The following is a 26,425-nucleotide window of genomic DNA, read 5'->3' as shown; positions in this document are numbered from 1 at the left end:
CGAACATCAGTTCAGTTTTAGATGATTTGCAGACCTATATCAGTAACATCAGTTCAAGATGGCGACCGAGCCTTCGGCCTGCACGTATCGGTCGGTAATAAACCTCCAGTGGTGAACAGAGGGAGACTTTTGTTGTGGGGGGTGGGGGGGTTGGGGGGGAGACCCTCACAGGAAACACCTTCTGCTTTATTATCTTTCCTGCTTTTATCGCTGGCAGCGCCTGCTCGCTCTCGCCTCCTCTCTAATCTCCGTGGCCGGCGCGGCCTGCACGCCATCCTGGCATAACTCCTCTTTCTCAGGGCCCCACTCCCACTTCCATCCCCCTTATTCAAGGCCAATCTCCACAGTCCCACATAACCTCACAATTTGTTCAAAATCTCAGATCAGATTAGCAGGAACGGAGGTCTTGGTACATTGAGTGCAATCACAATTGACCCTGTTCAGTGTGCTAGTTTAATAAAAACAATGCACTTTATCTAACGTGTTAGCGCTCCTTATAATTACAGTTTAATGGAAATGGCAAAAATCACCCCAAAAGCATCTCTGACTCACTCATGTGTTCATGCGTTCCTCAGTGATTGAGAATGAGTACTTTCTCCTCATCTGCAGCAATCATGTTCTTACATCGATCAATGATCCAAGGCCCGCAGCAGATGTAAGTCTGGGGTTGACCTTAGGTGACAACAGCGCACACATGCAATCATGGCCACAGCAAGATTTATGATGTGGCATTATGAGTTCATATTAATGCATGAACAAAAACCTGAGCTGAAGCTCAAACTCCAGATGTTCACCTATGTAGATTCACTGCATCCAGTTACGTTCAATATATTGTGTCCGGTGAGGAGTCGGTTTATTTTCATTATAATGAAGTTCTAATGTGATGTAGTGTTTTAGAACTAGATTTTAACATGGCTATACTAGTCAGGAATGACTCCATCAAAGAGTAATCAAACGTTGCAATTACACAAACATTCACTGATTATTCATCATTAACCCAAAACTTTAATTATTGTTTATCTTTCTAAATAAACCTTATAATGAGTGATCTATAACGATCTAACCCAGTGGTTCTCAACTGGTGGGTCGGGACCCAAAAGTGGGTCGTGGACCCGTTCTGGATGGGTCGCGGACAGCTGGTCAAAAAAGTAAATAATATTTAATGCACATCTGATGTTGGACATGTCTTTAATTTTGAAAAATAACTTATTTTGAAAGGCACGCGTCACGTGAACACATGCAGTTGTAATGGTCCTCCTCAGTTTCTTATTATTTGCTCTGAATGCAAAGATATCAGTTTCTTATTAATGTGGCCTGAATGCAGTGAAAATACCTTGTTTTGTGGGTCTTTATTTTGTGCAATTTGATATTTATTCACTTTTGTGAACATGCTCTGAATGCAGAGATGCATTAGAAGTCAAATATATGGTTTTGTTGATCTCCATTTTGTGCAGTTTGATATTTTTTTATTCACTTCCGTACATGCAGTTGTCATGGTCCTCCTCAGTTTCATTCATGTGCCCTGAAATGCACTTTGCTCAATAAAGAGCAAAATGAGTTTTTAAAGGCTTTAAAAAAAAATTATTGGTTTGAATTCTATAAAAGTGGGTTGCGACTTAATGACCATGGGAAAATGTGGGTCCCAGTGTGAGACTAGTTGAAAACCCCTGATCTACCCTATTGTAGTGTGGTGTTGACACTGCTTTGTGAGATAAACTATGAATTTCCAGTGAACAGATTTAAGTAATACAGAAGACAACAACATTTTATTGAAAAGTGGGGCTGAACTCAATTCAGCTAAATCTCTGTAATTATTGTTTTGCAGCCTTATCCCCCTCTCTTCAACTAACACCTTTTAGTGCTGTACAAAGAAACCTGTGTTGCATTCAGTGAGTTCTTATACAAATTTCGCTTGTAGGTGTTTGAAGAGTTGTGAATTGTCCTGCAGCTGAACCCTGCGTGCCGTTTTGTACTTAAGCAGAGCAGAATTAATCAACAATCAATCCCTGTGCGTCATAATCCAGATAAACCAACAATATTTTGCTAACAGATCCAGCCCACTGGCTAAAAGTGAAATCTGCAGTCTGTAACAGCAGTGTTAACAAGTCCCACCGCTCTGCCCTGATCCTCCTCAATCATACCCCGGCCTGGAGATGAAGGAGCTTTGTCCGTGCAGCCCCGAAGACACGACGCCCTCTGTGCTGATACATGAGCTGCTGTTTCATCCCCACAGCTCATTTTAAATAACAAGAAAAACCGAGATCGAGCTCTTTCCATGTGAAACAAGCCTGCTTTGTGTTCCTTGGTGTGTGTATATTTACCTTCTCCAGTACTGTACGCCTGTCTTCCTCACAGAGCTGGGCTACAGTAGAGGGGGCCCCATCTACACTGCTACACATCAAAATTGCTGGTTCAGTTTATGGTTCCTGCTCCAAAACGCTCAGGTTTCTCCTCATCTGGTCCACATAACACTAACGCTGTGAGGGGGTATTCTCATCTCCAACTTGGGAATCTGTATGTCTGATTTAGGGGGGAACTGAGAAGTGGCTCCAAGACTCCACAGCTCCACAACACTGCTGTATCCTCAGTCCATCAGTAAATCCACAATAAAGAGAGCTCAGAGTGATACAAAGGTGGATTGTTGTTCATTTATTATTGTTGTGATGAAGTGGCAGTGAGACACTGAAACCCTTTCTAGGAGTGTTGACCTGTCTAACCTCTGACTCTTTTGGAAGAAAAAAAAGGTTGGTGGAGAAAGTAAAGTTTTTCCTTAAATAGAATATCATTCCATCATCTTCGGAAATTTCTTGTTTCCCAGAGTTAGATTATCTGACAGGGGGGGTAGTTTATATCTTTGCTAACCCACACGGAAAGAACCTATAGGTTTTAATATAGGTTTGAATGTGACATACATAAAATTGTCCGTTTTCATATATACGCATATATGCTAATATATATGGTGCATATGATGCATATATACAGCATATAGATTTCATCTATGCACATATACTATATATCCTATATATCCTCATGAGGATATATGTGCATAATGAAACCTATATGCAGTTTATCTGTGCATATATGCAGCATATAAATTAGCATATATGTGTATTTATGAAAACGGCCAATTTTATGTATGTCACATATTCAAACCTATAGGTTCTTTCCGTGTGGGAATGGTTGAAATTGTTCACTAAAACTAATGGATACAGAGTTGAAACAGCTAGTAAGCAATCCATTAACAGTTAGTATTATGCCTTATGGACATGATGATACACGGCTAACTGATTTAACCAATGAACGTCTATCCTCTGTCACCCCAGCTGGTAAAATGCAATGTCAACCATTTCCACTTCAATACCCACTTATAAAATTGCAATTATACAGTATGATGGGTTGTGTCGATGAAGGGTTAGTGAGCTCATCTGACACTAATCCAAATTCCTCAGGATGGAGGGTAAATGACACTGCTTCTGCAGTAGATTATACTCACACCCTTATGCTCTGTTTCCCTGCAGCAGGCTTGTCAGCAGCGCTGCAGAGTCCTGGCACAGCTGAATACTTCATCTGCATCACTGTCTGGACCAGTTTCCAACAGAAAACCCAGGAGACACTTTTCCGCTTGAAGTTTTCATCATGGTTTTCTGAATGGTGTGTTGCATTTCAAATTTCGATCTGTTACTCATTTGTACTGCAACTAAAGCCAGTGATGTTTTACATGTGTCAGTTGATGTGCACAAATCAAACATGGCCAGATTTCAGATTGCATCCCCACCAAATATGTTTCTTCATGATACAGTAAAGGCACTTCGGATGAGGGCATTTGAACCATCAAACAGGAGTGTGTTTGTGTAAATCCTGAAGTGTCGATGGAGACCCATCGGTCCCAGCCGAGCGTTGACAGTTGGAGTCATCAAAGAGACTTTACTGCTACTGCATCTGACAAAAAACCCCAAACAATGACAGGAAAAGGTGCTGCAAGTCTTCAGGAGATGAGCCACACACAGACGTCTTCAAGAAGGATTCATTAGACTGGCGCTGAGGTTGGAGGGGTCCGTTCATTTCCTGTTTTTACCTCCCAGCTCAGCGGTGATGAGGGCCTGCGTGTGCCAACACCCTGATGACTCAAAACTTGAGAGCTGCTGCTAACACAATCATTCAATGCTCTATTATGCCCAGAATGGAAGTGGTGCAGACCAAGTATCCCTCGGCCCGCACATGTGTATTGGCAACAACATCATCTCATCATTAGTGTTGACCAGAAATGATGCCAGTGACTGTGTGTCTCCAGCTATGAACACAATGGTTTATTAAGAGCCTCCTAACACAGAGGACATCCTCTCCATATGGTTGAGGGAGCCCGGCTCCAGTACTAATCTGCTCCCACTGTTTATAAAATAAACACACCCCCAACGCTAACCTACAGGCTGCCCAGTTTCCCCCCTCCTGTGGCCTCTACATCGCATCTGGCTGACCTTTGACCTGGACTGTTTGAACTGTGCTTCCTGTCCAGTGCAATGTGAATATGACATGAGGGCAAAATTCTTTTTTTTTCTTTTTTTCTTTTTACACTGTAGGCATTATTTCACACAGCGGAAGAGGAGATTACCAACACATCCCCATGGAGATGGCACATGTGCCACACACATGAGACCATAGGGTTACAGCCTATACGTAACTTAGTGGTTAAGGGGAGACACTACAGGTGAATAGGGTACAATTTTTAAATAACAGATATCACCATGAAACTTCCCAAGTTTATCATTTACATTAAGACAAATATTTTTTGTATTACAAGTTTTGTCAAATTCTGTGTTTAAATATATAAATAAGGCAATATTTGATGGAATATGCGCTAATTTGCATACATTTCCAGAAGCGAAATCTGAAAAATGGATAAAGCTACTTTCAAAATTCTTGTTTTATTTTGTTGACATATTAGAGTCAGAAGTTTTTACAGAGGGGATTTTGGATATCTCTTTTTATCACTCTGTAAATGAGAAAATACTGTCACCAGCCCTAAAAAAAATCCAATTTCGCCACGTTTTTAGGAATAAAATGTTGTATAAATCTGCCTTTGAATGATATCAACAATCCCTTCAAAATATAGACAGGAATAAAACTGGAAGGTTTGGTGTAAGTGCTGCTGAAGTGGAGATTTTGGGTTCAGAGTCTGAGGAAAAACTAATTTTGAGAAAACGGCCTTTAAAATTCCATAGTTGTTAATGTAAATCATACTTTTATGATTGGTTGCGGATACGGAGGAGATGACAATTTTCTGAGCCTACATCATTGTTCAGGAGAGAGAGAGCTTTACAATGATACCTGACATGACATGGGTCAGACAACAAGTACAGCACAGTATGTCACAGTAGCTGTTAACTTTTGGTGAATTTAGGAGAAATTTACCAACAAAAGAGACACAATGAAGTAAAATAACCACCTTAATGTGGATTTTCTACCATTTCTTTTGACTTTTCTGAAAGAATACATGTTAAGAAAGAAAAATAGCCCAGAATCTCAAAATTGATCAGTGCATGAAAAACCAGTGTGGTTCAACACCTGGACGTGATGCTATAAAGGTGAAATTATGTATACATTTAGATAAGGCTCCATTTAGCGGTGTAGAGTTACTTCTAATTGCAAAATCTGTGCCACTTAAAGGCAGCAGCATTACCTTTTCAAAACAAGGCTGTTTTCACACAGACCTCCCCACCAGACACCCCCGCCCCTTCTCTCTGGGAGCCCCCGAGCCTGCTATAGGCCCACTGGTGGTGGAATGAGACGAGATAAGCCCATGGTCGGCCTCCGTCAACACATGAGGCTTGCCAAAGTGAGTAGAGTTACAGACAGGCCCTCCTCTGGGGGCTCAGTGGGAGTAGGAGTGGGCTGGGGGGGGGGGGGGGCTGCTCAGACACGGGAGGCTGCTAATCTGCCCCCAGCCAGCCTGCTGATGCCCACCATCTGTGTCTGTAACTTATCACCCAACGGCAAGGAGCCTCCGCAGGCACACAGACAAGTAAACAAACACCCAGAGAGAGGGCTATTTACCAGCTCATTCTCAACCCAGTTCTATTAATTACTGATTATCAGTGCCATCCAAAAAGCAGAGTACAGGAGCCAGGGGGGGAGGTAATCAGGAGCAAACTCTTGAGTAGCTATTGGCCGATTTACTTCAAGTTGTTTCCCAGTCCTCATTACCGGAGGAATTTGTGTCCGACAAATAAGAAGGAAAAAAGCCCAATCAGGATATAAAGATGTGAAAACCAATCGTGACAGGTTTAATTGCCACAAGTGGGGAGGGAGGGAAGACTCATGACTCCGGTCAACAGACGTCAGCAGAGTCAGGAAAAAATGTGGCTGCTCCTTCTGCCTCATTTACTTGACAAGATTTCACAGCCATAATTGTGCGTGCCTCTGGCTGCACTGAGTCAGGGGATGTGGAGGGGTTAAGAGGTCAGGAGGATGGGTGCAGAAGGGTGGGATGGGATGGGGGGGCAACTGATGGAGATTAAATGAAACGCCTAAAACTCCTCAAGGAGTATGAAGCCGCGCAGGTGTGCAGCGCTTACCCCCACCTAACCCCCTCATCCCCACCCAACACACCCATCGTTTGGAGCTAAAATGTCCTGTAGGCGTATAGGACCTGGCAAGTGATTAGCAAACACAATTACTATGCCTCACTTACTCTTTCACCATTTCACCCGCGGGTTTGAATCTCGTTTGACAGAGACAGCCTCGTTGGCTCATGGGAATTCAACCACGAAAACCTGTAAGCGGTTTTAGATTTTAAGGTTTTTTTTTAAACATCTGCTAAGGGACTGTATGAAAATTACAGGAGGGGATTGGAGGGGGGCATCAAAGAAGATTAAGGGTAGGTCTTGTTTCTTTGTGCCTAAAGGAGAGTGGTTTCAAATTTTTCAGGGGGTTCAAAAGGGTCTTAAATCTTTTTTTTTTTTTTTTACATGCGTCAGATTTGTCTTACATTTAACATTATAACAGAATTATGCTAAAATGAAATATCATCTAGTGTTAAAGGGACAACGAGGAGTTACTATTTGGTTATAAAAAAGTCTCACGTTAATGTGGATGAATGTACGTTACCCACACTTGTTAATGGGCCCATTTTCGATACATATATCGTTTTGTCTCTATCGATATTTTGTTATTATTAGTGGTGCCGGAAATGCTGGTCGAGCCGACCAGCGTTTCTTTACTTTCGGTTTCGCGGCGAGTCATGAGAATAACGAAGCCGAATCGCCGTTTATGACTTTAATTCTTGATGAATGAAAACATGAGTCTGTCATGCGCCGGTCAAAGAATTTCACGGTGCGCGCGGAGGCTCATAAATGTAGTGTGAAAACGCTTTGCTTTTCCAAAACTCCTCGTTGTCCCTTTAACCTACGATATAATGCATATTCAACCGTTCTTTTGTCTGTGAACCATTAGTTTATCAAGTCACAGTGGTAGTAACTGTTCATTTAGCAGCTCTTGCTTCAAAAATAGAGAGCCACAAACCATGTATTTTTGTCACACTGCAATAATTTTGATACCGTCCCTAATGTAAGTTGGCCTGTCCGTTGGGAGTAGCTGGATTGAGAACCGTGATGACATTTAAAGTACTTTGCTAAATGCACCCGTGAGAATTTGTGAGTGTTATTCTATGTTAAATTTACCTGCTAAGTATTTACCATACATGTAGACATCTGTGCACCACAAATGGAAGCAAAATGATACAATGGAAACAACAGAGGTGCCAAAACTACATTTTCCAAGATAGGCAGGGCCTTGTATAACACACAAGGGAATATTTCAGCCTGCAGGCTCTGCTCCAGATTTAAAACATTAGCGGGCATTTATAACATTATTTAACAGTAGTCTCTGTTTAGGGTGGACAGAAATAGCTCACAGGAGCCAGGAGACGGAGAATATACAAAGCTATGTCTGGAAAGAGAGATGTCATGTTTCCGTCTAAGACAAAACCTGCAGGGCCAGAGAACAGACAGCTGAGTATTAGTATTCATGACATACTGTGCATACAATACTGTAGAAATCAAAGGCAGGTACGCTGTAGATCATTTGATTTAAAGGTCTGGATGTGGAAAAGAACTCAGTCATCTACAATGCTAAGGGGTGGAGGGGAAAGTGAGGGCTTTTCCTCTGGCAGATGAACATACGAGGTCCACACAGAAAGAACAACACAAGGATGATTCAATTATCCACCCTGGCCCTCTCGCAGGGATCCCCCCACTTAATGCCTCTTGCACTAATGTTTTCCCTCAGTGCAATAAATAACTTTTTATTCCCACTGCCACAGAAAGTTCACCTGCACAGACCATCACAACGTCTGCCCTCATATTTGTTGCTGCGGCCTTTTAATTTGACCTGAGCCAACCTGTCATGCTCCATCAAACGTGGGAATCGGATACTTTAGGAACACAGGCGCCTTTGCTTTGCGTTATGCCCCCCCCTCTCTCCCTGCTCCCTCTCTACCCATGCCTTAACACATTGAGCCATGGGAGCAGAAAGAAAGTCACCCGCATCACATGAATCAAGCACTGTGACAGGGGTTCGTTGGGTCTGGGATCACACGCAGGATCACAAGTCTCTCTTTTTACTGCTCTCTCTCCCATCTCTATTAGCTGGGGATGAGAGAGGCGGGATGGCCCTCTAAAAGGCATATATTTCCGTTGATGAAGAGATAAATCAGATCATTTCTGGAGTAAGGAAGGGAGCACAGAGAGAGCCTTCTTGGTCGTCCTCCTTTGAGATGTAAATGGCACGGTGGCACTGAAAGAGGGCCAGGTGTCTGATGCAAAGAGGGAAAGCGTGACGGTGCATGCATTCCTCAGGGACCAAGACCATTAACTGTTGCTGTGCCTTATGTGGGCAAACATCAACAGACCCCATAATGGTCCATAATGGCCCTGGTGGAATGACATAATGGCCAAGTATGATTAATAGATATTGACAGGTTCTCCCTTTCAAGGAAGACATTGATATCTACACGCACCTATTCTGCCCTACAACGCAAGAAGGGGGTAACTAATTTTTTGTCAAAAATGAGATTTTGTCATTTTTGGGACATTAAAGGTCTGCTACATCATGTGGATAAATATCTTGATCCAACATTATCTTATTTGGGATATATTTTCGGGTGGTTTTCACAGTAACTCCCAAAAACTGCGGTGAAACAACAAGAGAACACAGTAACTAGAGTTACCTTTTTCTCTCTGTGTATAGAATGTTCAACATGCCCTACTGTACAACAGGCTACTACCATTCTACCAACCAATGGGAGTTTCCCCTTTCTTGTGTTGTATGGCCAGCTTTTTTTGCCTCAGTGCACAAACAGACAGAGGTAACTCTGAAATAAGGGTAAAATGTTAAGTTTGAGTTAAATATTTTTACACAGCTAGACTACTTCTCGCAAAAGGAAGGATTTAACCAATTTTCAGAATCCTAAGTTCAATACAGTTGACTGGACAACTACAATACTTTACTTTACTTTACTCAGAACTGCACTCTGAGGAGTTACCCCTTTCCTCCGTTGTAGGGCAGTATACACTGTCAATATAAGACCTATCAAATAGTTATTTAAAAGACAGTGACAATTCTCACATTACCTGCTATGCCGTCTCTTTTAATCACTACACTGAGCCCCTGGTGACCAGAGGTCAACAGCTGCAGCTCACGCCTTGCTGGACGATTAGAGATGAGCCAGCAGCCTCACTCAGGTCATCAAGGTAGCAATTTACAATGGACCGTTTAAAGCCCAAGGCAAACTTCAGATACCCCACACCTCAAGGTGGAGAAAAAGAGGCATTTGGCAGGTCAAACTGTGAATTAAGAAAAGAATAGTAACCTGTCATTAGTCTAAACGAGGAGAGGGAGCAGGGCTGATCTGTTTGGGTGGTGGAAGGGGGTGGGGGGGTTGTTCAAGCTGAAGAGAAAATCTCCAAGGAGAGAGGTCAAATACTTGTGTCATTAACAGATCCACTCCTACAGCAGCTTCACTATCTTTTTTTCCCTCCCATTTCCAGGATGCTCAGAGAGACAGACAGACACCAGAGCATGGATGAGATAAGATTTTGCATCATAGAGTCTGATCTGAGGTGATTTGAGCACAGAATTACATTTATTACTCTGGTATCTATTTTTTTTGTTTTGTTATAATAGTCCTACTATTAAAGGGACAACGAGGAGTTTTGGAAAAGCGAAGCGTTTTCACACTACATTTATGAGCCTCTGCGCGCACCGTGAAATTCTTTGACTGGCGCAAGACAGACTCATGTTTTCATTCATCAAGAATTAAAGTCAGAGGTTCAAAGACGATCACATACCGTCGTAGTTCCGACCATAAACGGTGATTCAGCTGCGTTATTCTCATGACTTGCCACGAAACCAAAAGTAAAGAAACGCTGGTCGGCTCGACCAGCATTTCCGCCACCACTAATAATAACAAAATAACGATAGAGGCAAAACGATATATTTAACGATTAACGTGAGACTTTTTTTAATAACCAAATAGAAACTCTTCGTTGTCCCTTTAATGATAGTAAACAACAGCTAACCTTCATTGTACATAGACGCTTGTTTATCCTGTTACATGCAGCGTCTGTTGTCTGTCTGACGTCTGCCCGATTTCACATGAATGCAACATCAAGAATATGTTCCGATATGCAACCGCACCGCTAGATGGGGGGAATTCCTATACAATGTACCTTTAAGAAGCTCTTACATCTGTCTTTGGGAACAGCTGCTTTGCCAAACAAGAAAGTTCCCAAACAGTTTTTAAAGGGATAGTTTTTGGGAAATGTGTTATGTGGAGGTTGATGCAACAAATATACTGCGACACTAAAGATGTGGCAGCAGTCTGCTGCCTGCTTCCAGCAAACTTGAAGTTCACCAAGGTCAAGAAATAGTCCATTACATTAATGTGTGTTTTTTTTATATATATAATGAAGAGATATGTGTTAAATAATATAATGTAATTAATGTGTGACTAATGTGCTAAGCTGCTCTATCCTGCTCCTCCTATCTATATATTTAGATAACAAGTACATGAGTTGTACAAATCTTTTCGACTTGCTCCTGCCAAGGTAAAAAATAGGCAGATTTCCCAACTTCGAACCTCATAGCTGTCTTTCACGGTATGTCTCATGTCGACTGCAAACCAAGAAAACAAATTATGTGGATGAAAAATAATACAGATTTGAACACACTCCAATATGAGTTCATTCTCAGTAAAAAGACACCACTTGCCCTGGTTTGCAGATAACAATCATGAAGGTTGAAATTTTCTCCAATTTAGTTTCGGTCTGATGCCATTTCAGCTGTGCAAGAATGCGATTGTTGATTTTTATGCAGTAAAACACTATTAAAATGTGAAAAAAACAAATCTTGGGAATCCCTTGGCCTCTCTCAATGACACCCACGTTGGACAGCACTGCTTCATGTCAAGCTGATAACTTTGGTGCCCCATCTGCTGGAGATCATAAGACATTGCATTAGAAAACATGTCGACGTGTCAAAATACATTTGTGGATTTTTGTTATAAATTCATTTCTAAAGAAATGCTACAGCAACGAATTAAGTTTGGTTTAAACAAAATTTTATTCGTAAAATTTAAACTCATGATGGTTACTGCCCACGTCTTGTCAAACATTTCTTTTATCACTATGGTATACCAACCTGTCTTCAGAGAGAAAAACATTTTAAGTGGAAAAGGTCACACAAGTTTTTTTTTTCCTAGTGTTACAAATGCTGATCTAAAATATGTCTGTGGCTGCAAATGATTTGGAGATGTCTCCTCTGCAGTTTCTGTGACTGCTCAATAAAATATGGCATTACACATTGAAAAATAGATTTCTTTACAAAACAAATTGTTATTTTACATGTCATATCTACACAAACAGCATTAAATTAAGATATAATGTCAGCGGAATGTGAGGTGTGTAATACAAGCAACTAAAAAAGTATTGCATACAGGCGAGTGGACAATGTGTTGCCATCTGAAACCCCATCTTTTTTTGTCTTTCTTTTTTTTATTTTTATAACTGACCTACACATGCATTTGTCGAAGCACAGACTCTCCTTGATATTGATACACACAGACACATCCCACACGTGTACATATGCTTGTCAGAACTCCCTTTGTCATTTATCAGCGTGATGAAAGTTAGAAAACAACTTGGACTGGTCACAATAAAAGATTGTCCAACATGTTTTGAAGAAAAAAAAACACAACTGTCATTTGTCTCCATATTTCCCCCCAAAAAACAAGGTAACTTCTCTTCAGAGAAATGCTTTAATATATCCCAAAAAATCTTGAAATCTCATGATCCCCTCAACTGTACTAATGGAATAATCCTGCTCACAGGTAGTGGTCGAAGATCATCTCAAAACAACAGTCTTGATTTGCTTTGGAAATTCTAGCAAAAATATATATATTAAAAAATGATCCAACATACTACTCAGTAAGATCTGCCTGGCCCCCAGCTGGGTGCTTGAGCTTTGCCAAATGGAAGGTCAGCACCATTAGGTAATTTGCAATCGCTCACTGTCCCAGTTGAGGAATAAAACACACAGACAAATACTGTACATATTTTGGCAAGAGACAGCTTTTCAGACTGATTAGCTTTTAACAAGGCAGGAATGTGTCATATAGTGAGGAATGTCCAGTGTTCTCCTCTCTGCTGCCCGAGTAACATGAATTACTGCTGCTCTAAAGTGGCTGGAAGTGCCTGGCACAGTGAGTTTTATAGTTTATACAGAGTTTAACCACATCAGTTAAACAGACTGAAAAACAAAATGTGTCCATTTTCGCACTAGCAGGACATGTACAAACAAATATCATGTTTAAACTGTTCTGTAAATAAATAGTGCTTGTAGAAAAAAGGCTTTTATGAACACAAAGTGGCACGATTCGATTTCACTGATTCAGGAAGATTATTTTCAGTTAATGTAACAATGCAAAACATAAAATGCACAACTTTCCCTACTGGAATGCAAAATGTAACAAATCTCAGACACAATACCTCCCAAAACTCTGAATCCTCCCTGCTGTTCTCAGCTTTACTAACAAAATAATAACAGGATTTTATGACTGAAGCCTCTGCAAGGCTGCCCTCTAGTGGACAAAAGCCCTAATGAAAGATACTGGCTTAAAGGCTGAAAAGCGTGGAGTTAGTATCAGCAGTTTATATCCGTGGCTGCACAGTATTACAGGTGAACTAGTGTTGAATTAGAGTGAAGGTGTATTGGAATAAAAACTGCAGAAGCTGTGGCACCTCATTGTTCTCTGTGTCCCATTCACACCACAATTGTCTGACTTTGCTCCCAAAGACTCAGTAACGTGTCTCCCTGGTAAACAGGACACTTCTGACCCGTGGTCATGTGAAAGCATCAAGCATTTAGAGGAGGTAACATGAGCTTCATGTGGAGAAATGGCACAAGCATCAAAGAAGTTTTTACACTCAGCAAAAGGTGCTTTAGTGTATACCAATAATATCATAGGCAAAATGGTGTCTAAAAATGAATAAATGAATACAAAACAGTCCAACGGTAGAAGAGTAGGGACGCTGGTTGTTGGCTGAGGGGTGCTGGTGCTCTGTCCACACATACAAACACACACACATAGACACACACACACAGACTGGTGCGGAGCTACAGGTAGGTATCCTGATCTGTGCTGCTAAGGCTTTGTGTGGATCGCTGAAGAGGAGACTCTTTGGCAGGGGGAAGGTCTGTAGGAGGCGCTGGCTGCTGGTGAGGGGGGTCTGTGTCAGTCTGTGGCATGGCCTCTGGCGCCGTCTCTTCCCTGACTGGAGGCGGGGCGGGCGGCTGGCAGGGTGGAGGCGGCGGTGGAAGGTCCGGGTCGACGGGAAGAGGGTAAGGGTTAGGGATCTCCTCCACGGGCTTGGATTTCTTCACGCTCTTCTTCTTCTTGCTCTTCCTCTCCTCCTTGCCCTTGGTCAGCGGCGCGGGGGGCTGAGGCACCTCCAGGACGATGGTGGGGTTCTGCTGCAGGTCCTGGCGCCTGGGCGGCTCGGCCAACATGACCAGCCGCGCGCCGTGCATCCTCGGAGGCGGTTTGAAGTTCAGCTCCCCGCGGTTCTTCCTCCAGCGCTTCAGCTGGCTGTGGTGCTCTCGTTCCACGTCTCGCGCCGTCACTGGCACCTCCAGGATCTGCAACAGGAAAGAGATGCGTTAGGTATCTCACTTTCCCAGCATGAATGGGACAGAATTTGGAATAACTCTACATCTTTTACCAAATGTGCATGCTTCAGGATTATCAATTTTAAAGGGATAGGCCAACATTTTTTTTTTGTGTGTCTTGTCTCAATCCCCAGTCCATGACAAGCAGATAGACACCATCCTTCCGACTGTGCGTGCAGTAACAAGGGAGATACGGGCAGAGCTGGCGCACCGCTAATTAGCTTGGCTCAAACACTGGAAGTGCATAGGTAGTGTTAGCCTGCCTCCACCTAAAGTCATCAGAGAAACTCTTCAGCAACTCTAAATGGAAACCGGCGGGCCGATCTTCGTCTCAGAGCTGACAAAACTCTCCGGTAAGGCATCTTGAGCGGTCAAATGCTGGTAACGGGACGAGATCGGTCAAAACGGAGGGTTCAAGCAAAGACGGTTTATTTTGGTTCAAACTAGCTACATCGAGGGTAGGTTAGCTTCCTATTTCAAAGTAAAAGCACAAATTCTATCCTCATGGTTTTCTGTATGTAAAGGGCAACGGGTGTTTTATTTTGTGAAAGTAACCCGGAAGTGCGTTGGTCACAACGGCTAGCTTGAGTAGCGCTGAATTCGTCCGAACAAAATTGTAAACAGCTGGTATTTAGACAAATTAACGACACAGTGCTGATCTAAACGGCTACTTTCTCGCCTAAAAATGTTTGAAATGTCGACAAAGTGATATATTTGCAGAGTTTAGAGCTAAAATGAAATCAGCTTCTGACTGCTGATTTCGGCTTGGGTAGGAGGCAGGCTAACACTACCTATGCACTTCCAGCATTTGAGCTAAGCTAATTAGCGGTGCGCCAGCTCTGCCCGTATCTCCCTTGTTACTGCACGCACAGTCTAATAAATATAAAGGATGGTGTCTATCTGCTGGTCATGGACTCGGGAGTGAGGCAAGACACAAAGAAAAAAAAATGTTGGCGTATCCCTTTAACCTAGCTCTTCTTACTTATTGTTTTGTACTGCATCCCCCCCTCCCTTGAGTTTGTCTTGTTTAAGTAAACTGTCCTAGTATTGTAATGTTTTGTCCTGTACTGTCCTTCGTCTGTTCGTATATTGTATAACCCCTAATGAAATTTAAATATTAAAAAAGGAAGAGACGCGTCACCGGGTCACAGTTGGATCGTCAGGCAAATGTGAAGCAACAGGACCAGCCCTGGCTGGAAAATATGTTCCTTCCATGTTGGTGCATTGTGTTAATAATGTGAACTTTTGTCAGTAAATGCCAAAGGGTCTCAGGGCTGCTGTGGATGCACCGTCACTCACAGTCAAGTCAGCCCTGTGTATAAGAGGGGCGATTGTTAACACGAACAGACACTCAGACAAGACTCACACACAGAAACCAGACAGTGGCCGGCCAGCGCTCTGGACAACTTCATTCACAGACTCTGTGCTGTTCCCTCGCCTACATCTGGGAACACTTATTGTTCTCTGTCCATTCCACATCCTCAATGAGTGACACAACCCTCCACTACATCATTAAAGTATTATGCCAGCCTAATATGACCTTTTGTGCATTGCAATTATCCACGTGCAGTGCTGCAGCACATCACGGCAAACTGCTGTACTTAGTAGTTATTTGCATGCACTGCTGATTGCATGCAAATACACGCCATACACCACACTGTCTGTGCAAAGTTCGGAATGGACAGAGTATGAACCAAGATTTCACTCAAGTGTAAAAAGGACAAACTTATCTGTAAAACCAAAAACCTCAACACCAGCACTAACTGAATGATCTATGTTGTCTTGTTAAGTCAGATATAGATGATTATAGAAGTAAACACACACTTAAAGGGCTAGTTTAACATTTTGGCAAATTGGCCCATTGCCATAATCCCTATAGTCATAGAAGTAGGTTCGTTACCTTTAATTGTCGCTGCAAGCTATTTTTAGAACGGTGGAGCTGCTCAGAGCTCATGGGATTTCTTGGTTTCCCTCATCAAACTCATCAAATACACAATCCAACAACTCCAAAACGCTCTGGTGGACAAGTTGTGACCTGCACATTCACCACGCGATGAGATAATAATGGAACGTTATGAGACGGAGTTGTTGGAGTTGTAGGAAAATGCAACTGCCCCCATGGCAACGCGCATCAGCGGTTTTGGATGAATTGACCTCGAAAACAACTCTGTCTCGTAACGTTCCGTTATTATCTCATAGCGTGGTGAATGTGCAGGTCACAACTTGTCCACCAGAGCGTTTTGGAGTTGTTGGATTGTGTATTTGATGAGTTTGATGAGGGAAACCAAGAAATCCCATTAGCCTCCGTAGTGTAGCTCTGAGCAGCTCGCCACTCCGCTCCGCCGTTCTAAAAATAGCTCACAGACAATTAAAGCTAACAAACCTACTGCTATGACTATAGGGATTATGGCAAAGGGCTAATTTGCAAAATGTTGAACTATCCCTTTAAAGGAAAACATTCTGAACTTATGTATGTTAACAAGTAATTTAAGGGAAAGTCTGCAGCAGAATAATGCAATCTAAATGAATCTTTCCCAATTAATCTAACTGCTAACTACTTTTCATACAAGTTGAAGATTTGTTTCCTTTGTGGCTCCTCTTTTCTTACCTCTCGGACGAGGAAGCCCTCCTGCATGTATCGTGGCTCTATGGCCCTGAGAAGCTCCATGGTCTCATACTGGCCCTGGCAGGCCTTCAGTTTCTCCCGGGTCCCCAGCATGCACTTAAGTAGCACCAAGCCGACGCGGAAGATTATCTTTACTCCTGAGAGAGGGAGGAGGAGAGTTTCACTTTGTTAGGAGTTGTTAGGAATCTGTTGCTTGTCTACAACCAGGGGTGCACATAACTGGTACAGATGCATGCGCGTCACAAATGAGGAATGCGCAACGTCATTTGTGTCACCAAGTGACATTTTCAGATCGCCCTAATAATCAGAGCATGTGAGCAGAGCGGAGCAGGTGAAAATTTCCAATCACGCTCACAGACCTGTCCATTCCTCTGCTCCGCTCACATGCTCAGTGGATGTGGCGCTGCACAGCTGTAGTGTGTGTGTAATATGTGTTTTATATCATCGGCAAGAAAAAAAAAACATTGTCGATCGCCCTCTCAATCGCCGATACACGATCAGATTGCTGATTGGCACAAGCCTAGTGCCAAACACTATCTCCTGGTAATCACTAAAAAAAGTTATGTGCACCCCTGTCTACAACACCTGACATCAGAGCAAGTGCAATGCTAGAAGCCACTGTTTACCATCACAGAGGAACATGTCCCAGACACGCAGCACAGAGGCCCAAGGCAGGGTTCTGGAGAAGGCACACATAAACCATTCAGTCATGTAGAGGATGGGGTCAATCTTGTGTTTCTCCAGATGGCGGAAGGCTAGCGGGGAGACACGTCGCAGCAGAGCGAACAGGATCTCTCCATCTAACTGTATAGCTTCCTGAAAGAGACACAGGTAGGAAAGCATTACGAGAGGAAACAAAAGCTATTGTACTTGTGTACTGTCAGGCCTGAAACCTGATATGCATGTGGATGTTCATCCATTTCATAAAAAACACGTCCAAATGCATCATGTTGCTCCAAACGCTAACTGTTTGCCGCTAAACAAGACCACCCAGATGTTGTAACATCTTCTCTTGTAGCTCCATGTTTTAATAACAAGCTGAAACGCTTCATCAGTAAATCTTGCTTCTGAAATTAATAGCAGAAGATAGTTTACTGATGTTGCTGAGCAAATAAGTAACCCAGTGGTTAAATTATGGTCCAAGTCTAAAGATGCCTCACTGGTTTCATCAGTAACATATGACCACAGAATCCCTGTGTCTGCAAAAAAAAAAAAAAAAACCTGCACTGTAATCACAGAGTAAGCCCAGTTAGTTAATGTGGATTATAGTTGTTGTTGTAACAGCAGCGTCAGACCAAGTCACGCTCTCTCTGCGTTTGCAAAACCTGTGTGCTTGCGCGTGTTTTCAGTCTCACCAGGCCAGGACTGTAGTAGCCAGGAAGATACTTCTCACAAATTTGGACCAGCCCCCAGAAGGCATCCTGTAAAAAAACAAAACATACATGATGTCAAGAAAGCTACTGTTTATCTACAGGACATCTGATCAGCAGAGATTCTGACTTGTGATAATAAACCTGATTTAGCCATTGTTGTGGAAGTGGTTATTACATGTAGTTTTTGAAGATGACATTGGCTCTCAACAGTGACGTATTCCTAAACCAGAAGTTTTATCTGAATACACTGCTTATCACTATCAAGTAAAAACAACACGCATAAAATGTTGTTAAGTCACCATGGCTGTTGATCTATTATTCATTCTCTGGAGCGGCTCCAGATGACATCATCTGAAGGCTCTGCGCTGTTCCGCTTAAAAATAGACTTGTTCAAGGTCACTAATTAAAACTGAACAGCAAATGATAAAAGAAAGAACACAGGCTTCCTAGTTTAAAGACCAAAGTTATAACAAGCCTTCTGAACTTTTTTTTTAAACAGTGCCGCAGACGAACCAATAACTCCACAGGCAGCTGCGTATGGTGACAGCACGTTTTACACCGTAGGAGACAGTTTAAATGTTTGTGGTGGTTGGGGGTGGGGGGGTGGGGGAGTACACAGTACCTCAGCAGGCATGTGCATGAGCAACACGGCAGCAATGGGAGCCTGAGCCTGGCAGTATCCCTCCTCCGGTCTGAAGAGAGTGTAAGCCTTGAGAACACGAAACAGGTCCTGCTGCCTGTGACGAGTCAAGACAACAGACCCACAGAGCAGTCAGACAAGCTCAACGTCACCATCATCAAAGCCCTGCCAGTCACATCACGTCTCACTGCTCACCCGTGTCCACCTCGAGACACAAACATCTCGTGGAAGGGAAACTGTCGATGGAGGTCTTTCTCAATCACGTCCACCCATTTGGGGTCTCCTGGTTGGCTGTCCAGCTCCTGGTCAAACACATGCAGGAAACGTGAGATTATTGCACAGTATGATAGGGTTAGTATACGGAAGCTTATTGCATTCACTTGACTAACAATAAAAAAATCCTGTTTTTCTGAGTAATTTATTTTTTGGTTTGTTTTTTTGAATATTTCCTTCCTTCCCGAGTAGTTTCCTTTCAATATAAATCTGAATTTACTTGGAACACAGTGAAAATAAGTCTGTATTTTTGTGGAGCATATATCCATGGATGTATGTTAAGCAATGTAAAAGAAAGCGCCTTTACTCATTGTGTTATGAGTAGTACTTCTATTTTGAAGGATGTTTGTTATACGCTCTCAGATGTGACGTGTGTAGCTTGTCCCAGGAAAAGTTTGTTGATGCTTGTGTTCGAGGCTCGAACCGTCAGTCTGGAAAATAAAGCAATGGTGGAACCTGAACCAAAGTGGAGTTTGAATAAAGATCCTTAACAATGTATCTCATGGATCTAAGATGTAATAGATCGGTGATGTGGAGGCTTGACTGCAACGGTTAAACGTTACTTGCAGGTGGGAGATTCTCGCGGGATTTTGAAATCTCGTTAAGTCAGAAAAAAATTACACCGAAAGATATTACCCAAAAAAACTGAAAAAAAAAAAGTCAGAAAACAGAAATAATTACCCCGAAAAACAAACCAAAAAATAAATTACTCAAGTGAATGCAATACGCTTCCGTAAATATAACTGTTTTGAATTAACCTAAAAAAAAAGTTAACTGAGGATGAATGTTTACAAAAAAGGAATGTGTTATTAGCTAAACAGCAGGCCATTCCCCATGTAAAAGTGAAATGGCTGCAGCTCCTGTGCACCAGACCTCAGGCTTCTCAACCAGAAGTGGCCCTGCTGCTCGCCCACAGTTTCAGTAACAAATTCGAACGAAAATTCAAAAATGAAATGAACCTGAAAATTAAGCACAAAAAAAGAGCTGCCATGGGGAAGTGAAAGGAGAAGCTCTCTCACCTGAAACTTTCCTTGGTTCTGCTCTCTCTTCACCTTCCCCCCGGACAGATAGAGCCATGCACGGCCTCGGAGGGCAGGAGGGATTCCTTTCTGGGACCGCAGTCTCACCTGTGTCACACAGGAAAGGGGCGTTCAGACACAAATGACACAAGTGTGACCAAGGCTTGCCACAAGCTGACAAATGTGTTAATGCTGGCTGTTCTGTGCAACAGACCCAACACTTTTGTATCGGTTCCTCTTCTTCAATCTATGCAAAAAGTAGCTATCTGTTAAAACACTAACGCCTCACTGCCATGTTTCTGTCGTCTATGGGCCTTTCTCATAGAAGACATTATGACATTTCACAATAGATTAAAGTTACTAGCAGCTACTTGCATACCTGGGAGACTTATAGACAGGTGTGTCAAATCGTAAACTAGTTTTAAAAAAAGACTTAATGTTAACAATCTGAGGACAGGTGAATGAACCTCCTACTGTAACAAGTCAAAATGTCGGCTGTGAAACAGACAGGAGAGAAATGTTTACCAAAGATCCCGGAAAATCTATCTGGCATCTGCAATAAATCTGCATTCCTGGGGTGTTGACATTGTTATCTGAGACACTTTTATTAGAGCATGACAAAGCTGTCATGTTATGTATACTTTGCTGTTTCAGTCTAATGTCACCACAAGCTATCGGTCAAAAATGACTGCCAGCGGGCAACAACACACCTCATGTGACAGCTATTTGATCTATAAAGGGCTTTAAAGATACTCAAGCAGGGTTCGACATTAACGGTTGCCCGATTGCCTGGGGCAATTAAAAATTGCCAGCGGGCCAGTAGAACCTGTGCAGACTTGCCCGGTCGGGCATAGCCTCGTAAACCAGCCTCTCGCGGAAGTGCATTTCATTTCATTCCGAGGGAGAGTCTGGCCTCATCCCCATTCTAAGCGTTTGGACTGAAACCCTCAGAAGGCCGAGCCAATGAGCGTCGCCTGCTGTGATTGACACAGCACGTTGGCCAATCAGGGACCGACTGGTGCAACGCCCCGTAACTACACCAACTTGCTGATTGGCTGAATGGGGGGTTGTCTGTCAACGCTACTACCAAAGATATCAAACCGTCTTTGCTACTACTCCCGCCCAGCTCCCACCCACCCCAAACGCTTGCAGGGGGAATGAGGCCAGACTCTCCCGAGAAATGAAATGAAATGCATTTCCGCGAGAGGCTGGTTTACGAGGCTAGGTCGGGCAAGCACCGACTCAGATTTTATTATTTTTTATTTTCGGGCTTTTTATGCATTTATTTTGAAAGGAGAGCTGGAGAGAGACGGGGGAGGGGGGAGAGTGAGAGTGAGAGGAGGGATTGACACCGAGCAAAGGGACTGTCAGGTGGAATCGAACTGGGTCACTGCAGCGGGTGTGCTACGAGGTGAGACAGTCTGTACGTCGCTTGCGGCTCGTCATATTTAATCTGTGATTTCAGCGAGCGGCCTGACGCTGCTTCATTAACGCCGCCGCTGTTTCAGACTCGGGGCAGACGCACGCAGTAACAGTCATCTGTTACCGTTACCATACCGACGAGCTAACGTGTCCTTTTTAGGTTATAACCCTGTTGTCAATAAACACACCTGGAGACGGTGCTTCAACCGAACTATACAGCTGTTAGATGACTGGCTGTTTGCCTGTCACTGTTGTTTCAATGTCCCACATCCTTGAGTTTTACAGGGGCATCTCAATAAACTAGAGTAACATGGAAAAGTCTGGGCTATTTCCAGTAGTTTAAGTCAAATGACCCCAACCAAGTATTGAGAGCATATAGATGGACATACTTTTCAGAAGGCCAACATTTTCATCTTAAAAATGCTTTTTTAAATTGGTCTTTCCTAATATTATTATTTTTTTAGATACTGCATTAATACTGAAGCTAAATTATCCACTGTCCACTGCAGCATGTGAATGCAATGAAAAGAATAAAATCTGATTGGAGGAGCCAGCTATCTATAAAAATGTTGTCCAGGTTATTGTTTTTAGCCATTAAAGGCCCTTCAGTTCAAAATTTCAACTGTGATCGGGCATTAAACAGGTGGCTCACCTGTTCAGACGGAGGGTGTAACTGCTATTGGTCAAATAATGTGAAACAGCATTTAATTTTACATGTCTGCAATGGTTGCCATTAATAAATACTGCTTTCTGAAGAAAGAAGTGTTGTGTAGTGTTGTACCAGGGTATATACAGGAATCTTGAAGTTCATTCTAATACCTTTTTAAGACTTTTTCAAGACCTTCTTAATATTTTTCAATACTTCACTGCCACTTCAAGCTGTAACCATTTACATCAGTGACACTTTTAACTTAACAGTTAAATCAAAGGCAAAGTTTATGAAAAAAAAGCAACATTGCTCCACTCTCAAAAAACAAAAACAACAATCTTCTTTTCTTTTTTATGTACCGGTTCATCTTTTTTTTTAATAAAATGAATAAATTCACACACTTTTACAATGTTTTTTAGGACTCAAACTCTTGGACAGCTAATTCAGAAAAAATACCTTCAAAATTTAAGACTTTATAATGTCGTGAAAAGACTTTTTAATACTTTTTAAGGGTCTTAATTTTCCCAAAATTGATTTATCACCATTTAATACTTTTCAAGACCCCGTGGATACCCTGTGTATATAGTCAACAGGAAATGGATTTTAGTAAGATATAAGTTATGAGCGAAAGTATGCACCACACAGCCAGAAAAAAAAAACCTCTTAGGCAGGGCAAGTAAGAATTTAGATGGGGCAAGTAGATTTGAGAAGTACTTGCAAGTAGGGCAAGTAGAAAAAAACCTTAACATCAGACCCTGTCAAGTAAATAGTAGTTTGCTAAATGTGTTCAGCTAAAGAGACCTAAACACTAACATCATTTAAATACTATACACAGAGATGCTGATTTAGGAAAATCCCTTTTTGCATGGCATAGAACAGGAGCACAGCAGCCTTAGTAGAGCCAAACTGTACTGTGTGCAGCTTTAGTGCACAGAGATATGCATCTTGAAAAGTCTTAAGCATAACTCCTGTGATGTGGCAAAGTAGAGATGCAACCCAGATCTTTGATTCACAGCGAGGAGCCTCTGTTTACACAACAGACTGATTCAACTGAAATACAAAAAGGGTGTATCGCATAGAAGTCATCACCACTTGCGTTACCATTTCTGGTAACCTTTGTTTGCCTTCTCTGATATAAAGTTGGCACACTTCCTCAAGGTGAGTGCTGCGTAGTTTATGTAAAACAAAACAAGGGAGCACAGCAGAGGATTAGAAACCTTGACCTTCACTGAACGACCTTTGGGCCCACCTGGGTAACGAAAAACCAGTCTCTGTTCTGCTTCCTCCCAAGAGCTGACTTGCAGTTGACTTAAAGCTATAGTTAATACTCCTAACACGTTCATTATGGTTTTGTCATAGGAAGTCAGCAGAGGCCCGCCCTGAATCTGACTGAGACTATGAATTTGTCACACAGTGCATGAGGCGATTTAGGGATGTGTCGTGTCGTGTCCAGCCCTGCTGCTGCTGACTCATGGAAATGAGGTGAAGCTGCAGCTCTGTGTTGAATCGCAGGGATCGTTTCACACAGAACCAGCTTGACAAGTGAAGATGCAAACAAAGTGTGCACGAGTCTTATCCTTGTGCAATCAAATGCTTAAGCAATGCCCTTTACCTTGTCTGATCTAGTGTTAAAAAAAGACACAAAAATTCTCAGGATGACATATTTGTGGGTAAAACTTGTGGGTAAAACTTGAAACTAGATCTGCCCAATGAAAACAAGCCACCTGATGTTTTGCGTTTCAGAGTGAACACTTTGAGCTGACCTTATCAAACCTCTTGATCATCCATTTGTCCCAGTGGTTGAGCATGTCCAGCCACTTCACCTCTCTTTGCCTGAGCACCTCTGGAGGCACATCCTGAGCTCTGGAGACACAACAGAGAAAACACAGGAAAGAGACACTTTAAATATATGGCACTTTAAACCAACATCAATAAATATGACTCAACAACACCTAACCGTCCGTTCCTCATTCTGGGAATAATCACACGCCAGGTGAAAAAAGGGTGCATATTTTTCACTGAGTTCGGTCGGAAATAAAACCTCAAACCTGGGTAAACATATAAAAGTAGTTTTTCGTAGCTGGCTCTTATGTGTGCGGAGGGTGTAAAAAAAACAAAACATGATGTGTGCCATCAGATCTGTGTGTGTGGCCATTACTCATAAGAGGTTGGTAAACTGTGCAATGCCTCAAAGATAACAACGACTAGACTTCCTTTGAAAGGACTATAAAAGATACAAACTCATATGTAGCCAGTTTTAATAGTAAATCCTGTTTCACGCCAAAGTGCTGCAGGCAAGATTTGTCTGCCTTATGATGCAATTTAAATGCAGAGTGTTTACAGGCAAGAAAAAGGGAATATATTCTCCAAGAGGAAAAGAAAACGTAGGCAAGTCTATCCTACATTATGAATGAGGTCTGATGCTTTACTGAGCTTTGCAATTATCTCATCAGCACAAGCATGTAATTGTAGGGTTCAACTGCCTTCAAAGAGAGATTTTTTTTTTTAAACCTTGGCCAGCCCTCTCTTAAAAAAAAAAGAGAAGTTGTGGGCGGCATATGTTGGGGATCAGTGCAACAATATGTTATACTCCAATTTCAGCTTTCAAAAGATCTTAAAGCAATGATGAGTTACTATCACTGCCAAATACTCCAAGTTAATTCCTGGGTTTGTGAATACCTATAAAACAGTGAGCCAAGAGAGAGGCCCTCTAGTAACCGGGGCACCAGAGAGCTATGGCTCCAAGTCTGCCAAAACTTCAGAAAACAGGAAGCTCCCAAACAGCCAGTGCTTGGCACAACTTTCTCTCACTCCTACCACTATTTTAGCACTGCAATGTAGGCTTCAGGCCACCAGTGAAAAAGGGAGGAAAGAAAGAAAGAGAGGCCTTCATAGAAAAAAAATAACACTGCAACTCGCCTCAATGGCTATGAATAAATCCATTCAAACGATTCAAATGAAAACCTAACAAGAAGAACAGTTTTTTCCGGCTCCTCACACAACTAGTGTGTGTAGTATATTATTATATTCACAAGAGAAATGTTTTGCATGGCAGAGTGAAGAAGAAAGAGGCTTGTTACTGATCCAACTCGATCGTCTTTGCCATGCTGGGTGAGGCAAACAGTGTTGGCACATCACGAACACACTGTGCCACGCTGTCCACACAACAACACTGGTGCAACTTGTAAAATGTCAACACCTCTGCACCACAACAATAACAACAACAGCTGGACTCAAGTGGAATTTAAAAAAAAATCTGGCCACGTTCCAGTACACTGGTGGTGAAGTCATTGGAAATTAATCAGTGCAAGAAGTTGAGACAAACTTACGACTCCTCCGAGTACTGCTGTGCCCCGCCGATGAATCCGTATTTGTCTGTGCGTCTGTCGCTGGTGAAGCCGTTGATCTCTGAGTCGGAGCCCAGGGAGCTCTCATCGTCCATGTGTGTGCTGCTGATGGTCCGGATGCTCCGGGTGTCCACCGACTGACGGCCGTCCCTTGATCTGTCCATGTTAGCAGGAGAGCAGCTAGCGGGCTAGCCAGGGCAGCTAACGTCAGCAGCGAGCTTATTGACAGCCGTAAGTCAAAACTGCTCCTCTGCATATGTTATCGACTCAAACTGCATCGACGCCATGATTTCTCGACGTGACTTAAACTTTCCGAACACGGTTTTTTTTTTTCTCAGTAAATGTTATCTAACCCCGGGCGACAAATGTCAGGCCACATCAAATAGTTATGCGTTAGCGAGCTCCGTTAACTTGAATGCTTAATCAGATTTAACATTAGCTAACGTAAAGTTAGCTATAACTCTAAAAGTATTTTTATAATGACCCTACCTTCGACAAACTAATGTTATGTTGTAATCTCAGTTTTCATAGTGAGCCTCCGACTAACTCCGTTAGCTGGTTAGCCGGCTAGTTCATCACGCCCTCGGGTTAACGGCAGCTCGGCTCGCTGTCCTGTCATCCCCAGGAATGGTTCACTACACTGGGCTGGAGAGAGAGAGAGAGAGAGAGACTGTCTGCCGACTCGTCCTGGGCTGGTTTAGGCGTCTGAATGTCACGGCTACCCCTAGTGGCTGCCTCAGGAAGCAGCTCCTCTGTCTCATCAAAAAGAACACACACACACTCACACACAACAAACCACACTATTCTGTGCACGAGACGGAGTTCCCACTCTTTTCTTGAAATAATTTTCCAGGTC

General features: G+C 42.6%; 1 protein-coding gene across 1 annotated transcript; it reads right to left on the bottom strand.

Moving 5' to 3' along the window:
• Positions 1 to 12,710: 12,710 nt before the first annotated feature.
• Positions 12,711 to 26,202, bottom strand: LOC146981931 (TBC1 domain family member 10A-like). Its single transcript, XM_085787591.1, has 9 exons — positions 25,552 to 26,202; positions 23,986 to 24,085; positions 20,152 to 20,259; positions 19,055 to 19,161; positions 18,842 to 18,956; positions 18,202 to 18,267; positions 17,473 to 17,662; positions 16,829 to 16,983; positions 12,711 to 14,190 (listed from the first exon to the last, which is right to left on the bottom strand). Exons 1-9 carry the CDS (start codon positions 25,731 to 25,733, stop codon positions 13,669 to 13,671), a joined length of 1,545 nt encoding a protein of 514 aa, XP_085643717.1. The 5' UTR covers positions 25,734 to 26,202; the 3' UTR covers positions 12,711 to 13,668.
• Between the last annotated feature and the right edge of the window lie 223 nt (positions 26,203 to 26,425).

Source organism: Trachurus japonicus, chromosome 9 (assembly GCF_045865225.1).
Source record: "Trachurus japonicus isolate A0001 chromosome 9, Traja_1.0".
Classification (NCBI taxonomy): domain Eukaryota; kingdom Metazoa; phylum Chordata; class Actinopteri; order Carangiformes; family Carangidae; genus Trachurus; species Trachurus japonicus.
Note: the sequence above shows the minus strand (reverse complement) of the source record. Positions and strands in the feature narration are given on the sequence as shown.